The sequence below is a fragment of the Erpetoichthys calabaricus genome, chromosome 1 (assembly GCF_900747795.2).
Source record: "Erpetoichthys calabaricus chromosome 1, fErpCal1.3, whole genome shotgun sequence".
In the NCBI taxonomy this organism is placed as follows: domain Eukaryota; kingdom Metazoa; phylum Chordata; class Cladistia; order Polypteriformes; family Polypteridae; genus Erpetoichthys; species Erpetoichthys calabaricus.
The window spans coordinates 289,849,281-289,869,427 of NC_041394.2; the positions used below are offsets into that span (position 1 = coordinate 289,849,281).

At 39.9% G+C, this 20,147-nt stretch overlaps 2 protein-coding genes across 5 annotated transcripts in view; one reads left to right on the forward strand and one right to left on the reverse strand.

The window, feature by feature from the left end:
- LOC127528026 (craniofacial development protein 2-like) overlaps positions 1-18,295 on the reverse strand; it is a 1,148,403-nt gene extending 1,130,108 nt beyond the window's left edge. The window contains exon 1 of one of the 2 annotated variants that reach the window (XM_051928599.1): positions 16,241-18,295. In XM_051928599.1, coding sequence (XP_051784559.1) covers positions 17,426-18,223 — 798 coding nt within the window. In that variant the 5' untranslated portion in view covers positions 18,224-18,295 and the 3' untranslated portion in view covers positions 16,241-17,425. The remainder of the gene's footprint in view (positions 1-16,240) is intronic. The other variant, XM_051928604.1, reaches the window with a different exon arrangement.
- The window catches only part of LOC114662745 (anoctamin-4), a 391,274-nt gene that overhangs the window by 270,839 nt on the left and 100,288 nt on the right, over positions 1-20,147 (forward strand). The gene's annotated exons all lie outside the window — the stretch shown is intronic.

Consider the following 20,147-nt stretch of genomic DNA (forward strand, 5'->3'; position numbering starts at 1 on the left):
TGCACAGATCCTCCTAGTGAGAATTTTATTTTTTCCAATTTCAAATAATATATAACATCAGTTACCCATTGACTTAAAAGGGGAGAGTTAGGATTCTTCCAGTTGAGCAAGATAAGTCTACATGCCAATAGTGTAGTAAAGGCAATTACAGTTTGCTTGTCCTTCTCCACTTTAAGCCCATCTGGAAGAACACCAAACACAGCTGTTAGTGGATTAGGAGGGATTGGGACATGAAGGCTGTCCGAAAGGCACTTAAAAATTTTGGTCCAAAATGATGTTAATTTGGTGCAGGCCCAAAACATGTGACCCAGTGAGGCTGGGACTTGATTGCAGTGTTCGCAGGTTGGATCTTGCCCTGGAAACATTTTGGACAATTTTAAGCGAGACAGATGTGCTCGATATATAATTTTTAGTTGAATAATTGTGTGCTTTGTGCATATGGAGCTCGAGTGAATTCTCTGCATTGCTACCTTCCATTCCTTTTCTGATATGTTGAGGGCTAACTTGCTCTTTATCTGACTCCTCCAGCACTACTGTAGCCATGAGTATACCACACAACTAGCCCTATAGACTTTTCCCTTGTGTCAACTAGGCATCCATCCAAGAATGTGTAAGTAATATTTTGAAAAAGTTACTGTATATTCATTTAGCAAAAATATTAATCCAAAGTAGTGATCTGCAGTTCTTGAATGAAGTTCCCTTTTAGAATAAATCATATAGGCCATCTGAATAAGCAGATGTGTCATAGATTCGCTTGACTCAGTGATTCCCTCTGATTTGCAGAGGCATTGACACAGTAATTTGCTATGATTCACTGCTACCATAAATATGAAATAAAAGGGTACAAATTTTTAATTCATATTAGGCATATTTTAAAAAAAATTATAACTTCAATCCTGTAATGGGTAGGTGGCCTGCTAGTGCATCAGCCAGTGATTAGCCCTGACATCAGTAGCAATTTAAGCTAAATCTGCTTTTGTAATGTGCAAGCGGATTTAGTGGATTACATGAATGTTCATCTATAGGCAAGTAGTTTCAAGCTATCATAGAAAGATGAACCTACTAAAGGGATTGTTCTACTCTGACAGGCAATAGAATTTCTTTAGACTTAAAGGATAGGTTTGGCATTTTTTGTCAGTTATTTCTTCACAAACATGCTATATATGCATTGCCTCAAAAAATTGTTGCAATATATTGACGTGCACATTGGGAAGCTAAAGCCCCAACACAACTAGGCTAGAGTTGCTAAATGAAGCCAATGCAGTAGCTTTCTATAAATTTTAAAAATATTTTGCCTGCACTGGTACTTTACATTGTAATCAATAGGGCATGGAGGAAAAGTTTAAAAACTTACGAAATACATCCATTTTTAAAACAGTTATCAGATATTGATCAACATCCTGAGATTACACACACATTGTGAAATAGTTTATTCATGTATATTATATAATGTATATAATAATACTCATCAACTGTCTTGGCTTGAAAAATGGACGTATTTGCCAAGTTTTTAAGCTTTTCTTCCAAGGCTGCAAACCCTCTATGGTAGAGCGCAAGAGCAGGAAAGATAGATATATAATAAATATATTGTATTTTTTTTTAAATTTATAGATGGTGCTTAACTTTGGAACACAATTTCAACTGGCAAATGAATATAGACATAGAAAAATACCAAACTAGAATGCTTTAGGCATTACTATTTCTCAAAATAGTGAATCACCTACTTTGAGATACAACTAACTGGACATGCAATTAAGTCAGAAGCCAGGAAATATATTCATGCAAAGGGTTGTAAGGTCAGGAGCATACTACCAAGTCATACAGCTAAAGTACAAACTTTGATAACTTTTAAAGAGCGTGTTAATGAAATATTGGGACAGCTTAGTTAACTTAGATGAGTTTAATAGAATGATTGTTCTCCTCCTGTTTGAAATTCTTATGTTCTTTTTAAACAGTATACCACATTAATTATGACTAAACTTTAATGTACCTGGTGTGGCCTGAAGGGTGCCCCAGCTCCCCAAACCCGACAGACACAGGCACAAGTTCAGCAAATACAACACAGGCTTTATTGTGTTTTTCGTGGGAAACTCTTCACTACCAAGTGTTTCCCACACCATAGCCACAGTACAAAGCAGAAGCATTCAGTAATGCCCTTTTTCTTCTTCTTACTATCCCTCTGTCTCTCTCTCTCTGCCAACGCTCCTCCCAGCAGCTTTGTCTTCTTCCTCCCAACTCTGGCTTTCGTGGCTGAGGGAGCTGGCTCCTTTTATGCAGCACCCGGGAGTAATTACGTTGGCCTGTTACCATAGCCCAGAAGCATTTCCAGCTGTGGTGGGGGCCCAATGAAATAGGGCTCAGGAGTCACTGCAGCACCCATGGAACCCAAAAATGGGGCTGAGTCGACAAACTCAAAGGCCCATGATGCCCTGTGGGAATCCTTGGTACCACATTCACCTAGCAATCCAGGGAAGATAATACCCTGTGCACGCTCTCTCCCCCGGTCCTGCCACTATGAAAGCATCCTGGCCAGGTAAGGCCACCAGCCATCCGCCACATTGGCTATTATTTTCATAAACTGTAATTAACCAATATTCTAATACTGTACTAGCCAGGAATTCAAACTGAGACCTCTGAAGATGTGAGGCCATAGTGCAGTAGCGTAGCCAGAAATTTGTTAGTGGGTGGGCATATATGAAATTAGGTAGGCGAATAAAATTTCACCCAGATAAGACAGTTTATTGAACTTCACCATCAGCAGCTGAACAAAGGGGATACTCTAATAAAACCCTGCCTAGTAATGCACACAATGTTGGAAGAAACAGGCACACAAACTCAAAACCCCAGCTGTTAAAAATAAAAATATATCCTTCTTGGCCATTATATGGCCTTACAATTATGCAAAAAACAATGCACCAGCCCATAGTAGAAAAGGGGTTTAATGTATTGCAAAAGCAGTGACATTGCAGTAGGTTTGTAGGATTATTTTTGATGCATGTGCAGAGTACTGTGAAATTCTTACTTGCAAGCAACACATCACCACTTTCCAGCACCATGATTAGTGATTATAACTACCTTACCATGAATCTCGTGTCTCTCTTACCTGAAAAATCTCAGAACATATTTGTCATTAACAGACAAACAGACTAACGAAATGTATGTTACATACTGCATATTAGGGTGTACTTGTCTTAAAATTGAAAGCATGGTTGTCAGGAACAGTAAATAAAAAATGTTATGAGATAATCCTCTTAATATGTCTTAAGAAGATGTAATTTATTAAATTGAGAAATCATTCTGAAAATATGTTTCAGAAAGAAGCAGGATAAACTACTGTGTAGTGTTTTGGTGTTGGCTATGGTCAGGGAGAGCGTCAAGCTGATTGTGTTTTCAGTGCAGTTGCAACTTTTGTAATGTAAAGTATTTATTTAGGTACTGTATGTAACACCATAAGACTGGAACATGCCATTCATCACAGTATAGCTTGTGGATTTCTTTTGACTAAGTGTTTCTAAACTATTCAGATATTAACTTTACCAGAATACTACTTTTAGTCACACTATTTCATAACCTTTTTGTTCTCTGTGTGTACAATGCTTCCAAACCTTTGAGCAAATCTGACCCTTAAATGGCCTCATTTTTTCAAACACTTCCATCATGGTTGAACCCACAGCCAGTGTGTGTGGTAGGAACCAACCCTAGTTAGGTGCCAGTTCATCACAGGGCACACTCACACACTGAGTCTAATATTCACAACCTTGGGATGTAGTTGGAAATAAAACACCATCTGAAGAAAAAGTGGAATGTATCTGGCCTGAAATTTGAGCTACAAGGCAGCATCACTAACCATTGTGCTGCTCCATTCTGATTACATTAACTCTTAATTTCTGTTTACATTGCATTAAATGACTCAACACCTTCAGTTTTCCTTTTACATGCTACTTTATTAATAAATCATAGTGTAATATAATAGGAGTAAATAGAAGTTCACCTGGAGTCAAAAAAGATGGAACTGCAATATATAATTTATATATTTTTTTTGTTATGTTACAGTAAATAAAGGAAAGAGTAACCATTCTTTTTTGGTTCCTATTGTTCTCACAGGAGTTGTTATAAGAAAAAATGAATAAGCTGAAAACCATGTGAGGTCACAACAATACTAACCTGGTAACATTAGCTTGGTTGTTTTTTAAAATATTGCAGTTTAATTAAAGCATCTCACCTAATTTTATTACAAAGTCTTCTAATGAAACTGAAATGACCGTCTCTTCTTCTTCCAGAAAATCTGTCAAGTTTGTTGAATTTTCCATGTCGTACAGCTGGTCATAAACAGAGTGTTTCAGGCTGTAACATAAAAGCAGTTTTAAAAAGTAAAATGAATACAAGCTAGCACAACTCTACAGTAGACGAATCTGGATCTGACAAACATAGTTTGTTTCACGTCTATGTACTGTTTTGCTGTCATCCTTCAAATATTAGCTTGAAATTTTGGTTTCCATCCATTCATGTTCTTATTCCTCTTTAGCGTGGTGCCAAGTTAAAGCCTGTGTCCAGATTCTCCTGGGCACCATAGAGGACCTCTGATGGCATAGGGGAGCAGACCACGGTGGAGCCAGGCAGAGGGGAGTGATGGTGGATGTTCATTTGGGTAGCTTAAAATGAGTCATGCATGTTATTTTTTGTCAGATTTTCATGTTCTTTGCTGTAGTGCCAGTAGGGCTGCAACTAATGATTATTTTGATAGTTGACTAATCGTTTAATTTTTTTTTCGATTAGTCACGATTATTTCATGCCTGACTATTTTGCTGCCTGCAACCTGTGGTTGCACATCCTGTTCTGGGCTCCAGTGCATGTCTTACCTCATCTGCTCACGTCTGTCCACCTGTGAAAGTCACCCTGACGTCTCTGCATTAACACGATTAAAATTAATAATAATCAAATTAAAATAACAACCAGTGAAACATATTAATTTGAAAATAATCAGATGTTTTATATTAGTGTGACAATCACAATAAAAAAGTGCACATAGTCTTTAAACAAAAAAAGTGCATTTAACTTAACCAAAAATGGCCACTGGTGTGTCTTAAAGTCCAAAAGTTTAACTAAAGCTTCAATTCAAATAAAATAAAACAATAATATACAGTTTATAAAAGATTCAGTTCATATATTCCTGATTGCAGTGCAGGAACGTGAGCATTTCGACATGCTCTGGTGTGAGGCTGGCTCTCTTCTTTGAGACAATGTTCCCAGCTACTGAGAAGAGATGCTCAGAGGGAGTAGAGGTAGCAGGAATACACAAGAATGATTTTTCAGACAGAGAAAGATGTTTTAATCATCACACTCTGAAGGAAAAGTGTTGTAGTTTATCACATCATGTACTATATTATGCCAAAATAAAAAAATAACGAACTAAAATATGTAACAAGCTAATTACTGCCAGCACGCCAGAGCCGAGTATATTCGGAAAAGTACATTTGTTGAACGCCGCAACCAGCTAGAGTCGGTTTCCAGTGCAATTTGGAAGCACGCCGAAGCCGAGTATATGCGGTGACGTACATTCATTGAACCCCGCAACCGGCTATATTTGCTTCACAGAGCAATTTGCCAGCACGCCGGAGCTGATCAGTCAGTGCCGTATATTCGTTGAGCAGCCAGCTCATGACCACTGCCGGCCCCGGCAGAACTGAACCACCACTGTCTCTGGGATTCAGCCACTGCACTAGACGAGCCTGCAATCATCAGCGTTTACCTCTGTGTGTTCGCATGCAGACAGTTAAAGCGCAGTTGTCTCGGTGATTTACTGAATTTTCAATGGTGTCAGTTGCACCTTGAACATATAATAATAGATTGTTGCAGTAGTTTTTTTTTTTTTTATAGTTTTTACAGTTCATTTGCAGTGTGTAAAATGATCAATGTTGCAGTAATTGTGATGCTCTTTGCATGAAAAAAAAAAATATGTGTTCTATTAAAATTTCACATTTTCTTTGTGAATTGTGACGTTTACTTAAAAAGTGCAGCTAAAAAGTATTTGGTGTCCAGGGGTGCATTAAACCCCAAGTATGTGTCGGTTTAAGGGTTAACTATCATTGTCGAAATCTTGATATATACATTATAGTACAAACATCAACGCTAACACGTGACACTAACTTTACTCGCTAAAACTTACCTCTCAAGAGACGGCGGCGGGATCACAGCTCCAGGAATGCTTGCGTTGGCAGGACTGTGTGCAGTCTTGACAAACAATAACAAACGCTACAGCCCCCAGACGTTCATGTAGTGCATTGCAGTTACAAAAACCAATGTGGTTCTTTGTGACAGGAGCCTCTCTTGAAGGTTCTGTTTATGACGCGTCAACAATAAAAAATCCACGTCAACGATTTGTTGCTGTCAACGTTGTCGATTACATTGACTAATCGTTGCAGTTCTAAGTGCCAGTATTACAGCACACACCTGTATCTTTTATTCACTTTACTACAGCTTGTACAAGCATGTGTTCTAGAGTATATGTCAACAAAGAACAAAACAAACCATGTATAGGTCAAAATTACTTCCTACAAGCTCTAATATTTTATATTAAGTCAGCTACGTCAATGAGCGTTTCTTTGGCTATTGTGCTATAATTTCCAAAACGAGAATTTAACAATGGGTGGCACGGTGGTGCAGTGGGTAGCGCTGCTGCCTCGCAGTTGGGAGACCTGGGGACCTGGGTTCACTTCCCGGGTCCTCCTTGAGTGGAGTTTGCATGTTCTCCCCGTGTCTGCGTGGGTTTCCTCCGGGCGCTCCAGTTTCCTCCCACAGTCCAAAGACATGCGGTTAGGTGGATTGGCGATTCTAAATTGGCCCTGGTGTGTTTGTGTGTGTCCTGCGGTGGGTTGGCACCCTGCCCGGGATTGGTTCCTGCCTTGTGTGCTGGGATTGGCTCCAGCAGACCCCCGTGACCCTGTGTTTCGATTCAGCGGGTTGGAAAATGGATGGATGGATGAAATTTAACAAAATATTTTGCTAGTTGGAGATAATGCACTGACAGTTGTCTGACTCAGGGCTGTGTTTCACTTGTGGTGATGCACTGCATGGTGCAAGCTTACTAATCTGAGAATTGACTAGCATGAGCCTCACAAATTTTATTACATCTGATTGATTGGAGCCTGTCTGTTTTGAATAGAAATGGATTGATAATTAAAAATGTGGGCACTAAAGTGTTGTGTGCAAAAACCTACACAGAGCTATGTCTGCATAATTTAATAAAATGGGAAATTATACATGTCTTAATTAAGGGACAGATAGTTTTGCAGAATAGCTTGAAACACCATAATTCTGATTGTGTCAATTAATTTAGGGTGTCTTCTCACTTCAAATGGAACTTAAGCCTGGATAGAACACTAATATAGGGCCACTTTGGCATCACCACTCATCCTAGTCTTTTTGTCCTAGAGAGGCAAGAAAAAGGACAAAGTGGCCAGAGAAGACCCTCTCAAGTACTGGGTGACTGTGCATGCTCTATACTGGTAGTGTCCAGGCCAGAATAGCTTAAAACTGTTAGGCAGTAACAAGCTCATGCTCTGTTTTTATTAATTCCAAAATTACCATAATGATAAAATGTTTTCATGCCAATGCATTGTAAAATATAAATACCACCACTAAATTAGATTTAATTATAGTGAAGTGCTCATAGTGAGAATTAACTCATATTTCTAATGCATCTTTACAGTAGTAAAGTACTAAACATCACCTTTAGTTACCGTAACATATTTATCAATGTAAATGAGCAGTAAACCGCTTTTAGATGCAAGAAATGTGCCTTTAATTTTGCACACTGTTTAATTGTGTTGTCACTCCACCATAGGAGTTGAATGTTCTCATGGATTCTTCACCTACACAAGTTATTATTTTAAGGTCACAGGATTCCAGAGTATTTTAACAGCAAGACAGGAACTAACTCCAAATAGGAGGCCAAGCCATTGCACATTTATAAAGCAGCTATATAGCTAAATTCAAAATAAAGTTTATTCATCCCTCCAACCTGCTTATCCAGTTCAGGCTGAAGAAGAGATGATAGCTACCCCAGGATCAAAGGACACAAGGTGGGACCAACTGTAAATAAGATGTCAGTCCCTAATAGAGCACACCTATGTACACACCCATACTCATTCTACTGACCCATTTTAGAATCACAAATTAACTTAATCTGTACATATCCTGGGTATGGGGAAAAGCCAGAGTCCAGTAGACACTGGTAGAACATGTAAACTCCACACCAGGAACTGCCCAAGTTAGGATTTGAATCTAGTATTCAGGAGTTCTGTGGTTATTAACTACTACACCACACTATTTTAATTAATGTACTAAAGTAAAGAATATATATTGGAAAATGTGTTTCCCAATACATTTTCTACTTGTTCTTTTTTGATTGTAGGTTTTAGCTTAGTTAATTAATACCATCTCTACAATGGACTTTCTCAACATCCATATCTTTTTTCCTACTTTAAAACCAGTGCTAATAGGATAGGCACTGCCCCTGTGAGCCTGATTTAGATTATGTGAGTTGGAGGCCCTAATACGCTTCTGTATTTATGAATGTAATGTTGGAGCTAGATTTCTGGCGTGAAACAAACAAACACTGACTTTTGAGTGTGTGAACATAACTAACATTACAAAATATCTAGTCGCCACATATTCACCTGAGCATACAGAACTTCCATCCATCCATCCATTTTCCAACCCGCTGAATCCGAACACAGGGTCACGGGGGTCTGCTGGAGCCAATCCCAGCCAACACAGGGCACAAGGCAGGAAACAATCCTGGGCAGGGTGCCAACCCACCGCAGGACACACACAAACACACCCACACACCAAGCACACACTAGGGCCAATTTAGAATCGCCAATCCACCTAACCTGCATGTCTTTGGACTGTGGGAGGAAACCGGAGCGCCCGGAGGAAACCCACGCAGACACGGGGAGAACATGCAAACTCCACGCAGGGAGGACCTGGGAAGCGAACCCAGGTCCCCAGATCACCCAACTGCGAGGCAGCAGCGCTACCCACTGCGCCACCGTGCCGCCCCATACAGAACTTACGGATTTTAAAATGTTTTCTCACTTAAATATCAAAAAACACTCATGTTGCATAGATGTTTAGTGTCATACAATAATAAAATACTCAGTGTAAGCCATCATTTATAGCTTTACAAGCAGTGGCATTGCTAGACTTTCCCCAGAAATTTCCTCCACTTTGGATCCGCCCCGCAGAGCAATGCGTGTGACAGCAGTGAGGACTTTTTTAGGGCAAGCAACACGTTCTCAGTCCATCAACTCTTTGCATTTTTATCAATATGCCTTAACTTTGGTGTCATTAGTTGGGGTTGAACTAAGAACCTGCTGTACTTTACTCCCAAAACCACCTTGGTCGTGTTTTACCATGCTGCTCTAAGGAGGGGGAGCATTTGGAATATGTCTAGCGATATTACTGCTTGTAAAGTTCACTATAATGTTGACGTTTATCAAATGATGACATTAAGTGTTGAGATAATTTGCATACATGTTAAATAAACCTGAGCTTTTTGTTCCATAATTAGAGATATTACATTTCAAAGTCCCAGAGGTTTGTCTTTTTTTGATGACCATGGGCTATATACAGTATATACTGTACTAAATTCAGTGCAGTTGAGCTTTTCCCAGTTAAGTGCACTTCCACGTATAAGTCTTGTGATTTTTACAATTATAAGAAACTAGCTGTGCTACCTGTCTTCGACAGGTTGAAATCTAAGTAGTCATTGTAGACCTAATGACTCTCATCAAAATGTCTGCTCTTAAAGTCAAAGTGTTTTGCTGGTAAAATACAGTGATGGTCGCCACCGCATTGACCTGGTTTAGCGACTCTGGCCTTGTTGTGTTTGACTTTAGTTTTCCAACATGCGCATTGATTTATTGTTATTTTCACTCATCCATTGCCCAAGTTATCAGTCTTTAGCATTACAGCTATAAACTTCATTTATGTGGCCCTAGCAGGTGCAAGAAAGTCATGGACATGCTATGATTGCTGGTCTATAATGTTGGACAACAGAATTGAATGATAAAGTGAATTTTCTTATTTTTCAACTCTTGTTTCATATTTTTATTATCATATTTATTTTTGTTATCCTTCTTCTACATGTTTTGTCTGTTTTAAAATTTTTCTTCCTAACCCTATCAACCGGATGAACACAGATATACACACACATACAGACACTTGTCCTTTTATTATGATGGATACAATGTAAAAAAATCAAAACTGTAATTCATCCATCTATCCAGTTTCTAATCTGTTTAATCCAACTTCCAGGAGCCAGTCAAAGGCAGCAAGTTACTATAGATGGGGGTGCCAGTCCATTGTATTCCTTGGTCATTCATATGGGACCAATTTAGAGGTCCTTGGACAATGTGAGAACACACACACTTCACATAGACATAGACTCTGTTGTCTATATTCTCCATCTTTCAATTTTGTCACCTTTTCAAGTAAAAATTTGGAAATAGATAGATAGATAGATAGATAGATAGATAGATAGATAGATAGATAGATAGATAGATAGATAGATAGATAGATAGATAGATAGATAGATAGATAGATAGATAGATAGATAGATGTTTATTTGTCCCCAGGGGGAAATTTGGCAATAATTAATTACAAACAATTTATTACAAATTAGTGAATATCATTAGAATTGTTAGTCATCAATGAAGAAGTCTATTACTTAAAAGATAGATAGACAATTAAAAATGTTTGATGTGAACCAGAGTCATTAAACTTGGTCAGTTGCTGACATTTTTCGAATGGTAAAATAGCAATCTATAACCAACAAAAGGACCTTGTCTAGAGTATTTCCGTGCACATATTGTAAGGTGTTTTTGTTTTATTGTACGTCATTTTGCCTTATATTTTGACTGTTTTGTGTTTGTGTTTGTAAATGTGTACAGTGCTCTTTGCCTTTTGGCAAAACTACAGTGTATTTAAAATAAATTGGACTAAATTAAATTAGATTTTTTTTCTAGCTAAGGATGCCATTCTACAACATTTTATACCAATAATACAAACATGTATCAGGAAAATAATCATTCACACTAATAAATCTGATTAGAACAGTCTGCTGTTGCAGCAGAGTGATATGACTGTACTTGCCTGATTGTTTCCCTTTTGGGACACCAAATGAGACAGTAACTGCAGTAACACAAGGACAAGATCAGAAAAGCATACCAATTATGTATTACTTACAAATCATAACAAACCAAATGCACATTTTCAGACCCTGTAAATTAGACTTTATGTTGTTTTAGTCCTTATCTGGTAAAATGTAAATAAAAGCAGCATACCTTAATAATTCTGAAAGCCAGTGCTTTAGCAGCAAGTGAAGCTGCCTTAGTATCAGCCTGTTTTGTCTTAAAGTTTTAGGAGAGTTTTTGTTCTTTCACCCAGTTATGCCAGTCACAGCAGTATTCTTCACAACACATTCCAAGGCCTGATTTGGAAAAAGCACTTGTTCAGTTTACTCTGAAAAGGAGCAGATTTGCAGCTTGAGCATACAGGCTGTACAATAAAAGTGGCCGATGAGAGCTTTCCTAATCATTTTGCCTTGCTGGTTAGAGATAAAGACAATGCATATTGCATCATCTTGGCAATAATTAATGTGGTTAGATAAGACACAGTCTTATATAAATAAAATGATTTGTAATTTAACTTAACATTCTCATACTCATCTAATGTAATTCAGGACCTTGAGGGTTGGAGCACAAACCAGCAGCAAGGTGCAAAGCAAGAACCAATCATGGATGGAGTGCCAGTTCATCACAGTGTCCACTCAAGACCCCAATTTGGAATTGACATGTTACCTAACACACAGATCTGGAATAAAAGAGGAAAATCAACGTACAAAGAGATGCAAACTCTTCATAGACAGCAGTCAGGCCGGGATTCATACCTTGGAAGTTGGATCCTGGAGACAGCACAGCTAACCACTGTGCCACCCTGTATTATACATAATGCCACCTATTTTGCATAGGTGCTTTTTATTTTTCTGGGTCATTGGTAGCTTGATCCTATACCACCAACACTGGGTGCAAGGTAATGATCAACCCAAATGGGACAGTTACCTATCATACACTCACGCACACACCCACAAAGGGGCCAATGTAGTAGTGGCAATTTATTTAAAATGCTTAACTTTGTGATGTACAATGTTTCCAGACCACTCAAAATAAGCCAGTGTAGCCCATTCAAATACTTTACAGGCGAACAACAAAGGTCTTTTGGTGAGACACAATTGAATCAACTACTGTGTCACTCCTGGCGCCAGAATTGCCTGTGATAAATCATTTGGACACTATAGCTGGAATAAGAGGGTTCTGTAAACTGGATTGTAATTCAGATATTAATTTTTATCATCCAAAATTCAAGTTACTCGGTGCTCAGCCACACACTTTACTATAAAGTGTAAATAATGACCTGTTTGATTAACTTGTTGTTATTAAATTGAAGCATATTTGCTATGGAGGTATTGTAGAATGGCTCATTGCTCTGCCACCAAACATCATCTGGAACATGGGTTTAATTTTCAGCCTAGCCACTGGTTGTCACCCCCCCATACCCTCCCCCCCATACATTGATTAGTGACTGATCCACTATGTGTGGCCCATAATGGACTGTTACTCCATCAAGGGTTAATTTTTTCCTTTCGTCCAAAGCTGCCAGGATAGGTTTCAGTTACTTGCAATGCTGGAATGTAATATAAAAGTTAAGAAAATGGATGACTATTTATTTCACACTAGACCTGTTGTATAACCTCACGTGTTTAGATTTTTTTTGGATTTAGAATTGCAGTCTTTATGGCAGCTTTGGAACTTTGTTTACCTAGGCAAAGTGCATTTTGCACAAGGGGATTATGGCCTGTTTTTAAATTATTTCTTTTGCAGCAGTTGGAGGTGTAGCCTATACACTCATTCAGTGTGCACCTAATCATTAACCTCGACCACAGCATACTGTCAAAGTACGGCTCATTTTCTGTCTGTAATTCTAATTCCCATTTGAACAGAGAAAGAGTCAAATACTCCACATTCGGTGACAGGTCAGTGACTGTAAACAGCATTCATATTCTCCTGGTAGCTAAAAGCAAATATATGTGTCAGTCAGTGGATTTGTGACAGTGTTCAGAGTGAAAGGTGTTGTACATGAAATAGCTGCATACTACACATGTAATGTACATGAACATTTTGAGTAGCATGGCAGTGCAGTGATTATTACAGCTGCTCCATAGACACAGGAATCTTATTTCCATATCTGTTATTTGTGGACTGTGTACATTCTCCCCATGTCCATGTGGTGTTTTCTCCGAAAGTAATTCATTTTAGGTTGGTTGGCCACTCTAAATTAGCCTAGTGTGAGTTGTATTAGTTGCATTTTTGTCCCATTGAGGATTTTGTTCCCATCTTCAAGCTTATGCTGCAGATAAAAGGTATGGCTTGTCACAGTGGAATAAATGCATTCAGATAATATTACTAGATAATTATTTTAATTAAGGAAGAGGGCAGGATAGTATTATAGTGGTTAGTGTTTCTACCTCTCAGTTCAAAATTTGACCTGTCATTGACCTGTCATTTTCATTATAAAATCTGAATGTCCTACCCATCCCCGCATGTTTTATCTCCATGTACACTACATCCCAAAGACCTGGAATTTATTTCTGTTGCCAAATCTAAGCTGACCCTGTATAGATGTCTACCTCTAAACTGTTGTCTCATCTAAGGTTAGGTTTATTAATAACTTTAAAAAGATTCATTATGGGTGGGTACAAGTTCTGCAGCGGAGTAACATCACCACCCATGGTTGGTTCTTGCCTTGCAACCAGTGCTACCAGGATAAGGCCAGTTTGTACCCTTTAGTGTACCCATTGAGAGAATTTCCTTCAGCTCTAAAATCCACACTTGTTTAGAGGCCCCTTATGTGCCCATTCAAATTTTTTTGATCACGTGGTCTTGTCCACAGTGATTACTTCTCTAGTGCAAATACCTGCTGTATAAACTTCCTAACAGAAAAGTGCATTTGAAAACTTTGCTTCAGTCACAGACTGAAAAACATAGTAATGTATGTAGATACGTGTAAACACATGCTCTTCATGTCCACTGAACTGTATCAGAGCTCTTGTGCATGTGATCCTGAACTGGAATTAACAGGTATAAATATTGTCAGTGCCACATGGGTTAGACAAGCATCCCCAGGAGTGGGGGGGGAGATAATTCCTTACCCAGACAGGAGGCTCCGAGCAGGCAGATAGGCATCCTGGCCAGGAGATGTTACTCCCCAAGGGCACAAGATGGCAGCAGCCCTCCGTATCGATGCCCATTTCGGAACCAGCAGGGAATGCTGGAAGATATAGTCCAGCAACACAGTCCTGCTGGGGACATTGGGTGCCACAAGGGAGCACTGTCGGGAGATGCACTTCCCAATTTTTGGGACTTCCTTATGACCCAGAAGTACTTCCATCGGGCAGTGGCCCTGGCACCAGAAGTACTCCAGGGTCCTTAATAAAAAGGACCGCACTCCCTTATCTAGGCGAGTCCACAAATAAACAACATTGTCCAGTGACTGGCGCCTTGGGATATCTCCATTCCTCTTCATTGATTTCTTCCACAGGCCATTCTCAAATAAACGGATTATGGAAAAAAAGGGAAAAAAGAGGAAAGAAAAAATTGTGTAGGGATGTACACTCACAATAAAATTTATAAAAACAGGTTTTGTGCCCCCCAGATGGCCATAAAATCTTGCTGACTACACCAATTGTGATGGATCTGGACGTCAGCGAGCCCCAAACCCCCCAAACACAATAATACAAAGAGTCCCTGGTTCAAATAATGGTGTGATTATTACACACAATTCCTCAAAAAATTGTCCCCAATTGTGATAGTCCTTGTTAAACACAAATATAATTACAAATAGTCTATCTCTCTATCTCTCTCTCTCTTTCTCTTGCTCTCTTTCATTCTCTCTATCTCTCTCTCTCTCCACAATTCCTCTCACCACCTCACTACCCTCCTCCAGTCGAGTGTTGCTCCATGTCTTCCCAGCTCCAACTCGCCTGGATAAGGGAGTGTGTTCCCTTCTATTAAGGACCTGGGAGTACTTCCGGTGCCAGGGCCACTGCCTGATGGAAGTACTTGAGTGGCACATTTAGGTTAAGACCCTGATTGGTATGATCAAAAGGTCAGTTTTGAAAGATATTGTGTAAATGTTCTCTCAAAATAGTGTGTATAGTTAGACAAAAAAAGAAAAATGTGTAGGATTTAATTTAACAAAGTACAACTGTTCAGCAGAGTAGTGAACTGCTAGATAATGGGGAATCCTCTGAGTGGTGTTTTGTGTGGAAACTTGTGACTGTCTAAAGTGATATTAATTATCTTCTTCTTCTTTCGGCTGCTTCCGTTAGGGGTTGCCACAGCGGATCATCTTCTTCCATATATTTCTGTCCTCTGCATCTTGTTCTGTTACACCCATCACCTGCATGTCCTCTCTCACCACAGCCATAAACCTTCGCATAGGCCTTCCTCTTTTTCTCTTCCCTGGCAGCTCTATCCTTAAGCATCCTTCTCCCAATATACCCAGCTCCTCTGCACATGTCCAAACTAACACAATCTTGCCTCTCTGACTTTGTCTTCCAACCGTCCAACTTGAGCTGACCCTCTTATGTACTCATTTCTAATCCTAGCCATCCTTGTCACGCCCAGTGCAAATCTTATCATCTTCAACTCTGTTACCTCCATCTCTCTCTCCTGCTTTCTGGTCAGTGTCACCGTCTCCAACCCATATAACATAGCTGGTCTCACTACCGTCCTGTAGACATTCCCTTTCACTCTTGCTGATATCTGTCTGTCACAAATCACTTCTGACATTCTTCTCCCCCCATTCCTCCCTGCCTGCACTCTATTTTTCACCTCTCTTCCACAATCCCCATTACTCTGTACTGTTGATCCCAAGTATTGAAACTCATCCACCTTCGCCAGCTCTACTTCCTGCATCCTCACCATTCCACTGACCTCACTCTTATTTACACACATGTATTCTGTCTTGTTCCTACTGGCCTTCATTCCTCTCCTCTCTAGAGCATATCTCCACCTCCAGGGTCTCCTCAACCTGCTCCCTACTATTGTTACAGATTACAATGTCATCAGCAAACATCATAGTCCATGGGTACTCCTGTCTAATCTTGTCTGTCAACCTGTCCATCACCATTGCAAATAAGAAAGGGCTCAGAGTCGATCCCTGATGTAATCCCACCTCCACCTTGAATGCATTCATCACTCCTACTGCAGACCTCACCACAGTCACACTTCCCTCGTACATATCCTGTACAACTCTTACATACTTCTCTGCCACTCCCGACTTCCTCATACAATACCACAGCTCCTCTCAAGGCACCCTGTCATATGCTTTCTCCAGGTCCACAAAGACACAATGCAACTCCTTCTGGCCTCCTCTGTACTTCTCCATCAACACCCTCAGAGCAAACATCGCATCTGTGGTGCTCTTTCTTGGCATTAAACCATACTGCTGCTCACTAATCATCACCTCTCTTCTTAACCTAGCTTCCAGTACTCTTTCCCATAACTTCATGCTCTGGCTCATCAATTTTATCCCCCTATAGTTACTACAGTCCTGCACATCCCCCTTATTCTTAAATATCAGTATCAGTACACTTCTTCTCCACTCCTCAGGCATCCTCTCACATTCCAAGATTCCATTAAACAATCTGGTTAAAAACTCCACTGCCATCTCTCCTAAACACCTCCATGCTTCCACAGGTATGTCATCTGGACCAACGGCTTTTCCATTCTTCATCCTCTTCATAGCTGTCCTTACTTCCTCCTTGCTAATCCGTTGCACTTCCTGATTCACTATCTCCACATCATCCAACCTCTTCTCTCTCTCGTTCTCTTCATTCATCAGCCTCTCAAAGTACTCTTTCCATCTGCTCAACACACTCTCCTCGCTTGTGAGTACGTTTCCATCTTTATCTTTTATTACCCTAACCTGCTGCACATCTTTCCCAGCTCGGTCCCTCTGTCTAGCCAATCGGTACAGGTCCTTTTCTCCCTCCTTAGTGTCCAACCTCTCATACAACTCATCATACGCCTTTTCTTTAGCCTTCGCCACCTCTCTCTTCACCTTGCGCCTTATCTCCTTGTACTCCTATCTACTTTCTGCATTTCTCTGACTATCCCACTTCTTCTTTGCCATCCTCTTCCTCTGTATACTCTACTGTACTTCCCCATCCCACCACCAGGCTTCCTTTTCTTCCTTCCTCTGTCCAGATGTCACACCAAGCACCCTTCTTGCTGTCACCCTTACTACATCTGCTGTAGTTTCCCAGCCTGTCTGGTAATTCTTCACTACCACCCAGTGCCTATCTCACCTTCTCCCTAAACTCAACCTTGCAGTCTTCCTTTTTCAAATTCCACCATTTGATCCTTGGCTCTGCCCTCACTCTCTTCCTCTTCTTGATCTCCAACGTCATCCTACAGACCACCATCCTATGCTGCTTAACTACACTTTCCCCTGCCACTACTTTGTAGTCTTCAATCGCTTTCAGATTGACTCTTCTGCATAGGATGTAATCTACCTGTGTGCATCTTGATCCACTCTTGTATGTCACCTTATGTTCCTCCCTCTTCTTAAAATACGTATTCACCACAGCCATGTCCATCCTTTTGGCAAAATCCACTATCCTCTGACCTTCTTCATTCCTCTCCTTGACACCATACCTACCCATCACCTCCTCGTCTCCTCTGTTCACTTCACCAACATGCCCATTGAAATCCGCTCCAATCACCACTTTCTGTCCCTTGGGTACACTGTTCATCACTTCATCCAACTCACTCCAAAAATCTTCTTTCTCATCCATTGCACACCCAACTTGCAAGGCATATGCACTAACAACATTCATCATCACGCCTCCAATTTCCAGCTTCATAATCATTACTCTGTCTGACACTCTTTTCACCTCCAGAACACTCTTGACATACTGTTCCTTCAGAATAACCCTTACTCTATTTCTCCTCCTATCCATACCATGGTAGAACAATTTGAATCCACCTCCGATCCACCTGGCCTTACTCCCCTTCCATTTAGTCTGTTGCACGCACAATATATCAACCTTCCTTCTCTCCATCATATTGGTTAACTCTCTCCCCTTATCAGTCATACTGCCAACATTCAAAGTTCCTACCCTCAGTTCCACTCTCTTTACCTTCCTCCTCTCCTCCTGCCACCGGACACATCTCCCCCCTCTCCTTCTTCTTCTTCTTCGGCCAACAGTTGTCCAATTGATTATCCCTGTTGACTAACAGTACTGGTGGCGGTCGTTGTTAACCCGGGGTTCGACCTATCTGGTATGGAAATTTGTATTGTTGTTCGCATATTGATTTGGCGAAATTTGCCAAATTCCTGATGCCCTTCCTGATGTAACCCTCCCCATTTATCCGGGCTTGGGACCGGCATGAAGAAACACACTGGTTTGTGCATCCCCTGTGGCTGGGTCCTAAAGTGATATTAATTATAAAGAAGTAAAATGCCTATTTTGTCTTTAATTTACAATATACAAGTGAAAAGGCAAATGTTTTTTTATTAAAAAAGAAATGTTGGTGAGCCATTTGTAACTAATAAAGTAAAAAAAAACAACTCAGTTTTTGGTCTATAGATATGTGCTTAAGTTAATTGCCAAATCCAAATTGTCATTCTGTGGGAATGGGAGTGAATTTACCCTACAGTGAACAAGCTGTGTCCAGGGCTGTTTCCTGTTTACACTCAGTATTGTGATGGTCTTTGCACCCCTCACCCCAACAACCCTAAATGAGATTAAACAAGTTTGAAAATGTCACATTATGTTATAAACAAGTAGAAATGTAGCTCTGATGTTAAGCCAAGCAACAAATTCTATTAGAAACACTGAGATGTTTTTCCTTATATTATTTAGAACGACTGTAGGGTTCTTCAGTATAGCTTGTAAAAGTGAATGCATTATGTAACTATTGTATTAAGGCTTGGTTGCAGTCATATGCTTTATTTCTGAATTTGAATTTTATGTTATAGGATTTACATTTTGAGAGAAATGGTGGCATATTGGTTAATGCTACTGCTGTGCCACTGCTCCAGCTTCTTCCAGGTCATTATCTATGTGGAAGTGTCAAATTCTCCCCATATTTCTATGTCCGTGATAGCTGCTGGGTTTGTTTGTGTGGATCATACACACACCACCTGATTCCTATTGGGTTTCCTCAAGGTACTGTGATGTTAGGTAGTGTGGTGATATGACTAAGGTGTTGTTTTTTAAAACCCAAGGCTAGAGGTTTAGTCCCTACTGCTCACTCACTGTATGATCCTGAAGAAGACACTGAAACTATGTTTGCTGCAGTTGTAAAACCCACATAAACTATTGTACTGTGTCTATACACCTGTTAAGTATCATGGGATGATGTTTCTTTACGCTATACAGTGCAGGATTTGGCATGACTAATGGGATGTGTGCCTTTCCTAATGTTGCCAGGATAGGCCCTGGTTCTCACGACACCAGACTATATTAATGGATAAAAAGACTGGATTGATCCAACACCTCAAAGATATTCAGGCTATGTTCCCTAGCCACTATTAATTTGGATTGTTGGAAATGTGTGCAAGAGCCTTACATGGGATTGGTGCCCCATCTATAGTGGGTTCCTGTCTTGCAGCCAGTGCTGTAATTACAGGCTCCCTTTCATTACATAACTTAAGTTAATGAATTGGAAACATGAATGAAATGAATTCAGTCACAGTAAATAAAATCTCACAAAAGTAGTAGTAGTACTAATAGTATTGTCATGTGTTTAAAGTGCAATGAAATTCTCACTTACATGTCTAACCAACATGCAACTTGCTGCCACACTCCAGCACCATAAAAAATAAGCTTGATTCAGAGACAGCTACCATATTTTCTTACAGTAAGTCAACCACAGAAAAATGTCATGAATGTCTTACATATAGTGCAACTGAATCAATAAACACTGAACCGCACCAAAATCTTCCCAAGCAACAACAAAAAATAAATGGTGGACTTTATAGATTTAGGTGTGTCGAAACCATTTCTGAAATTG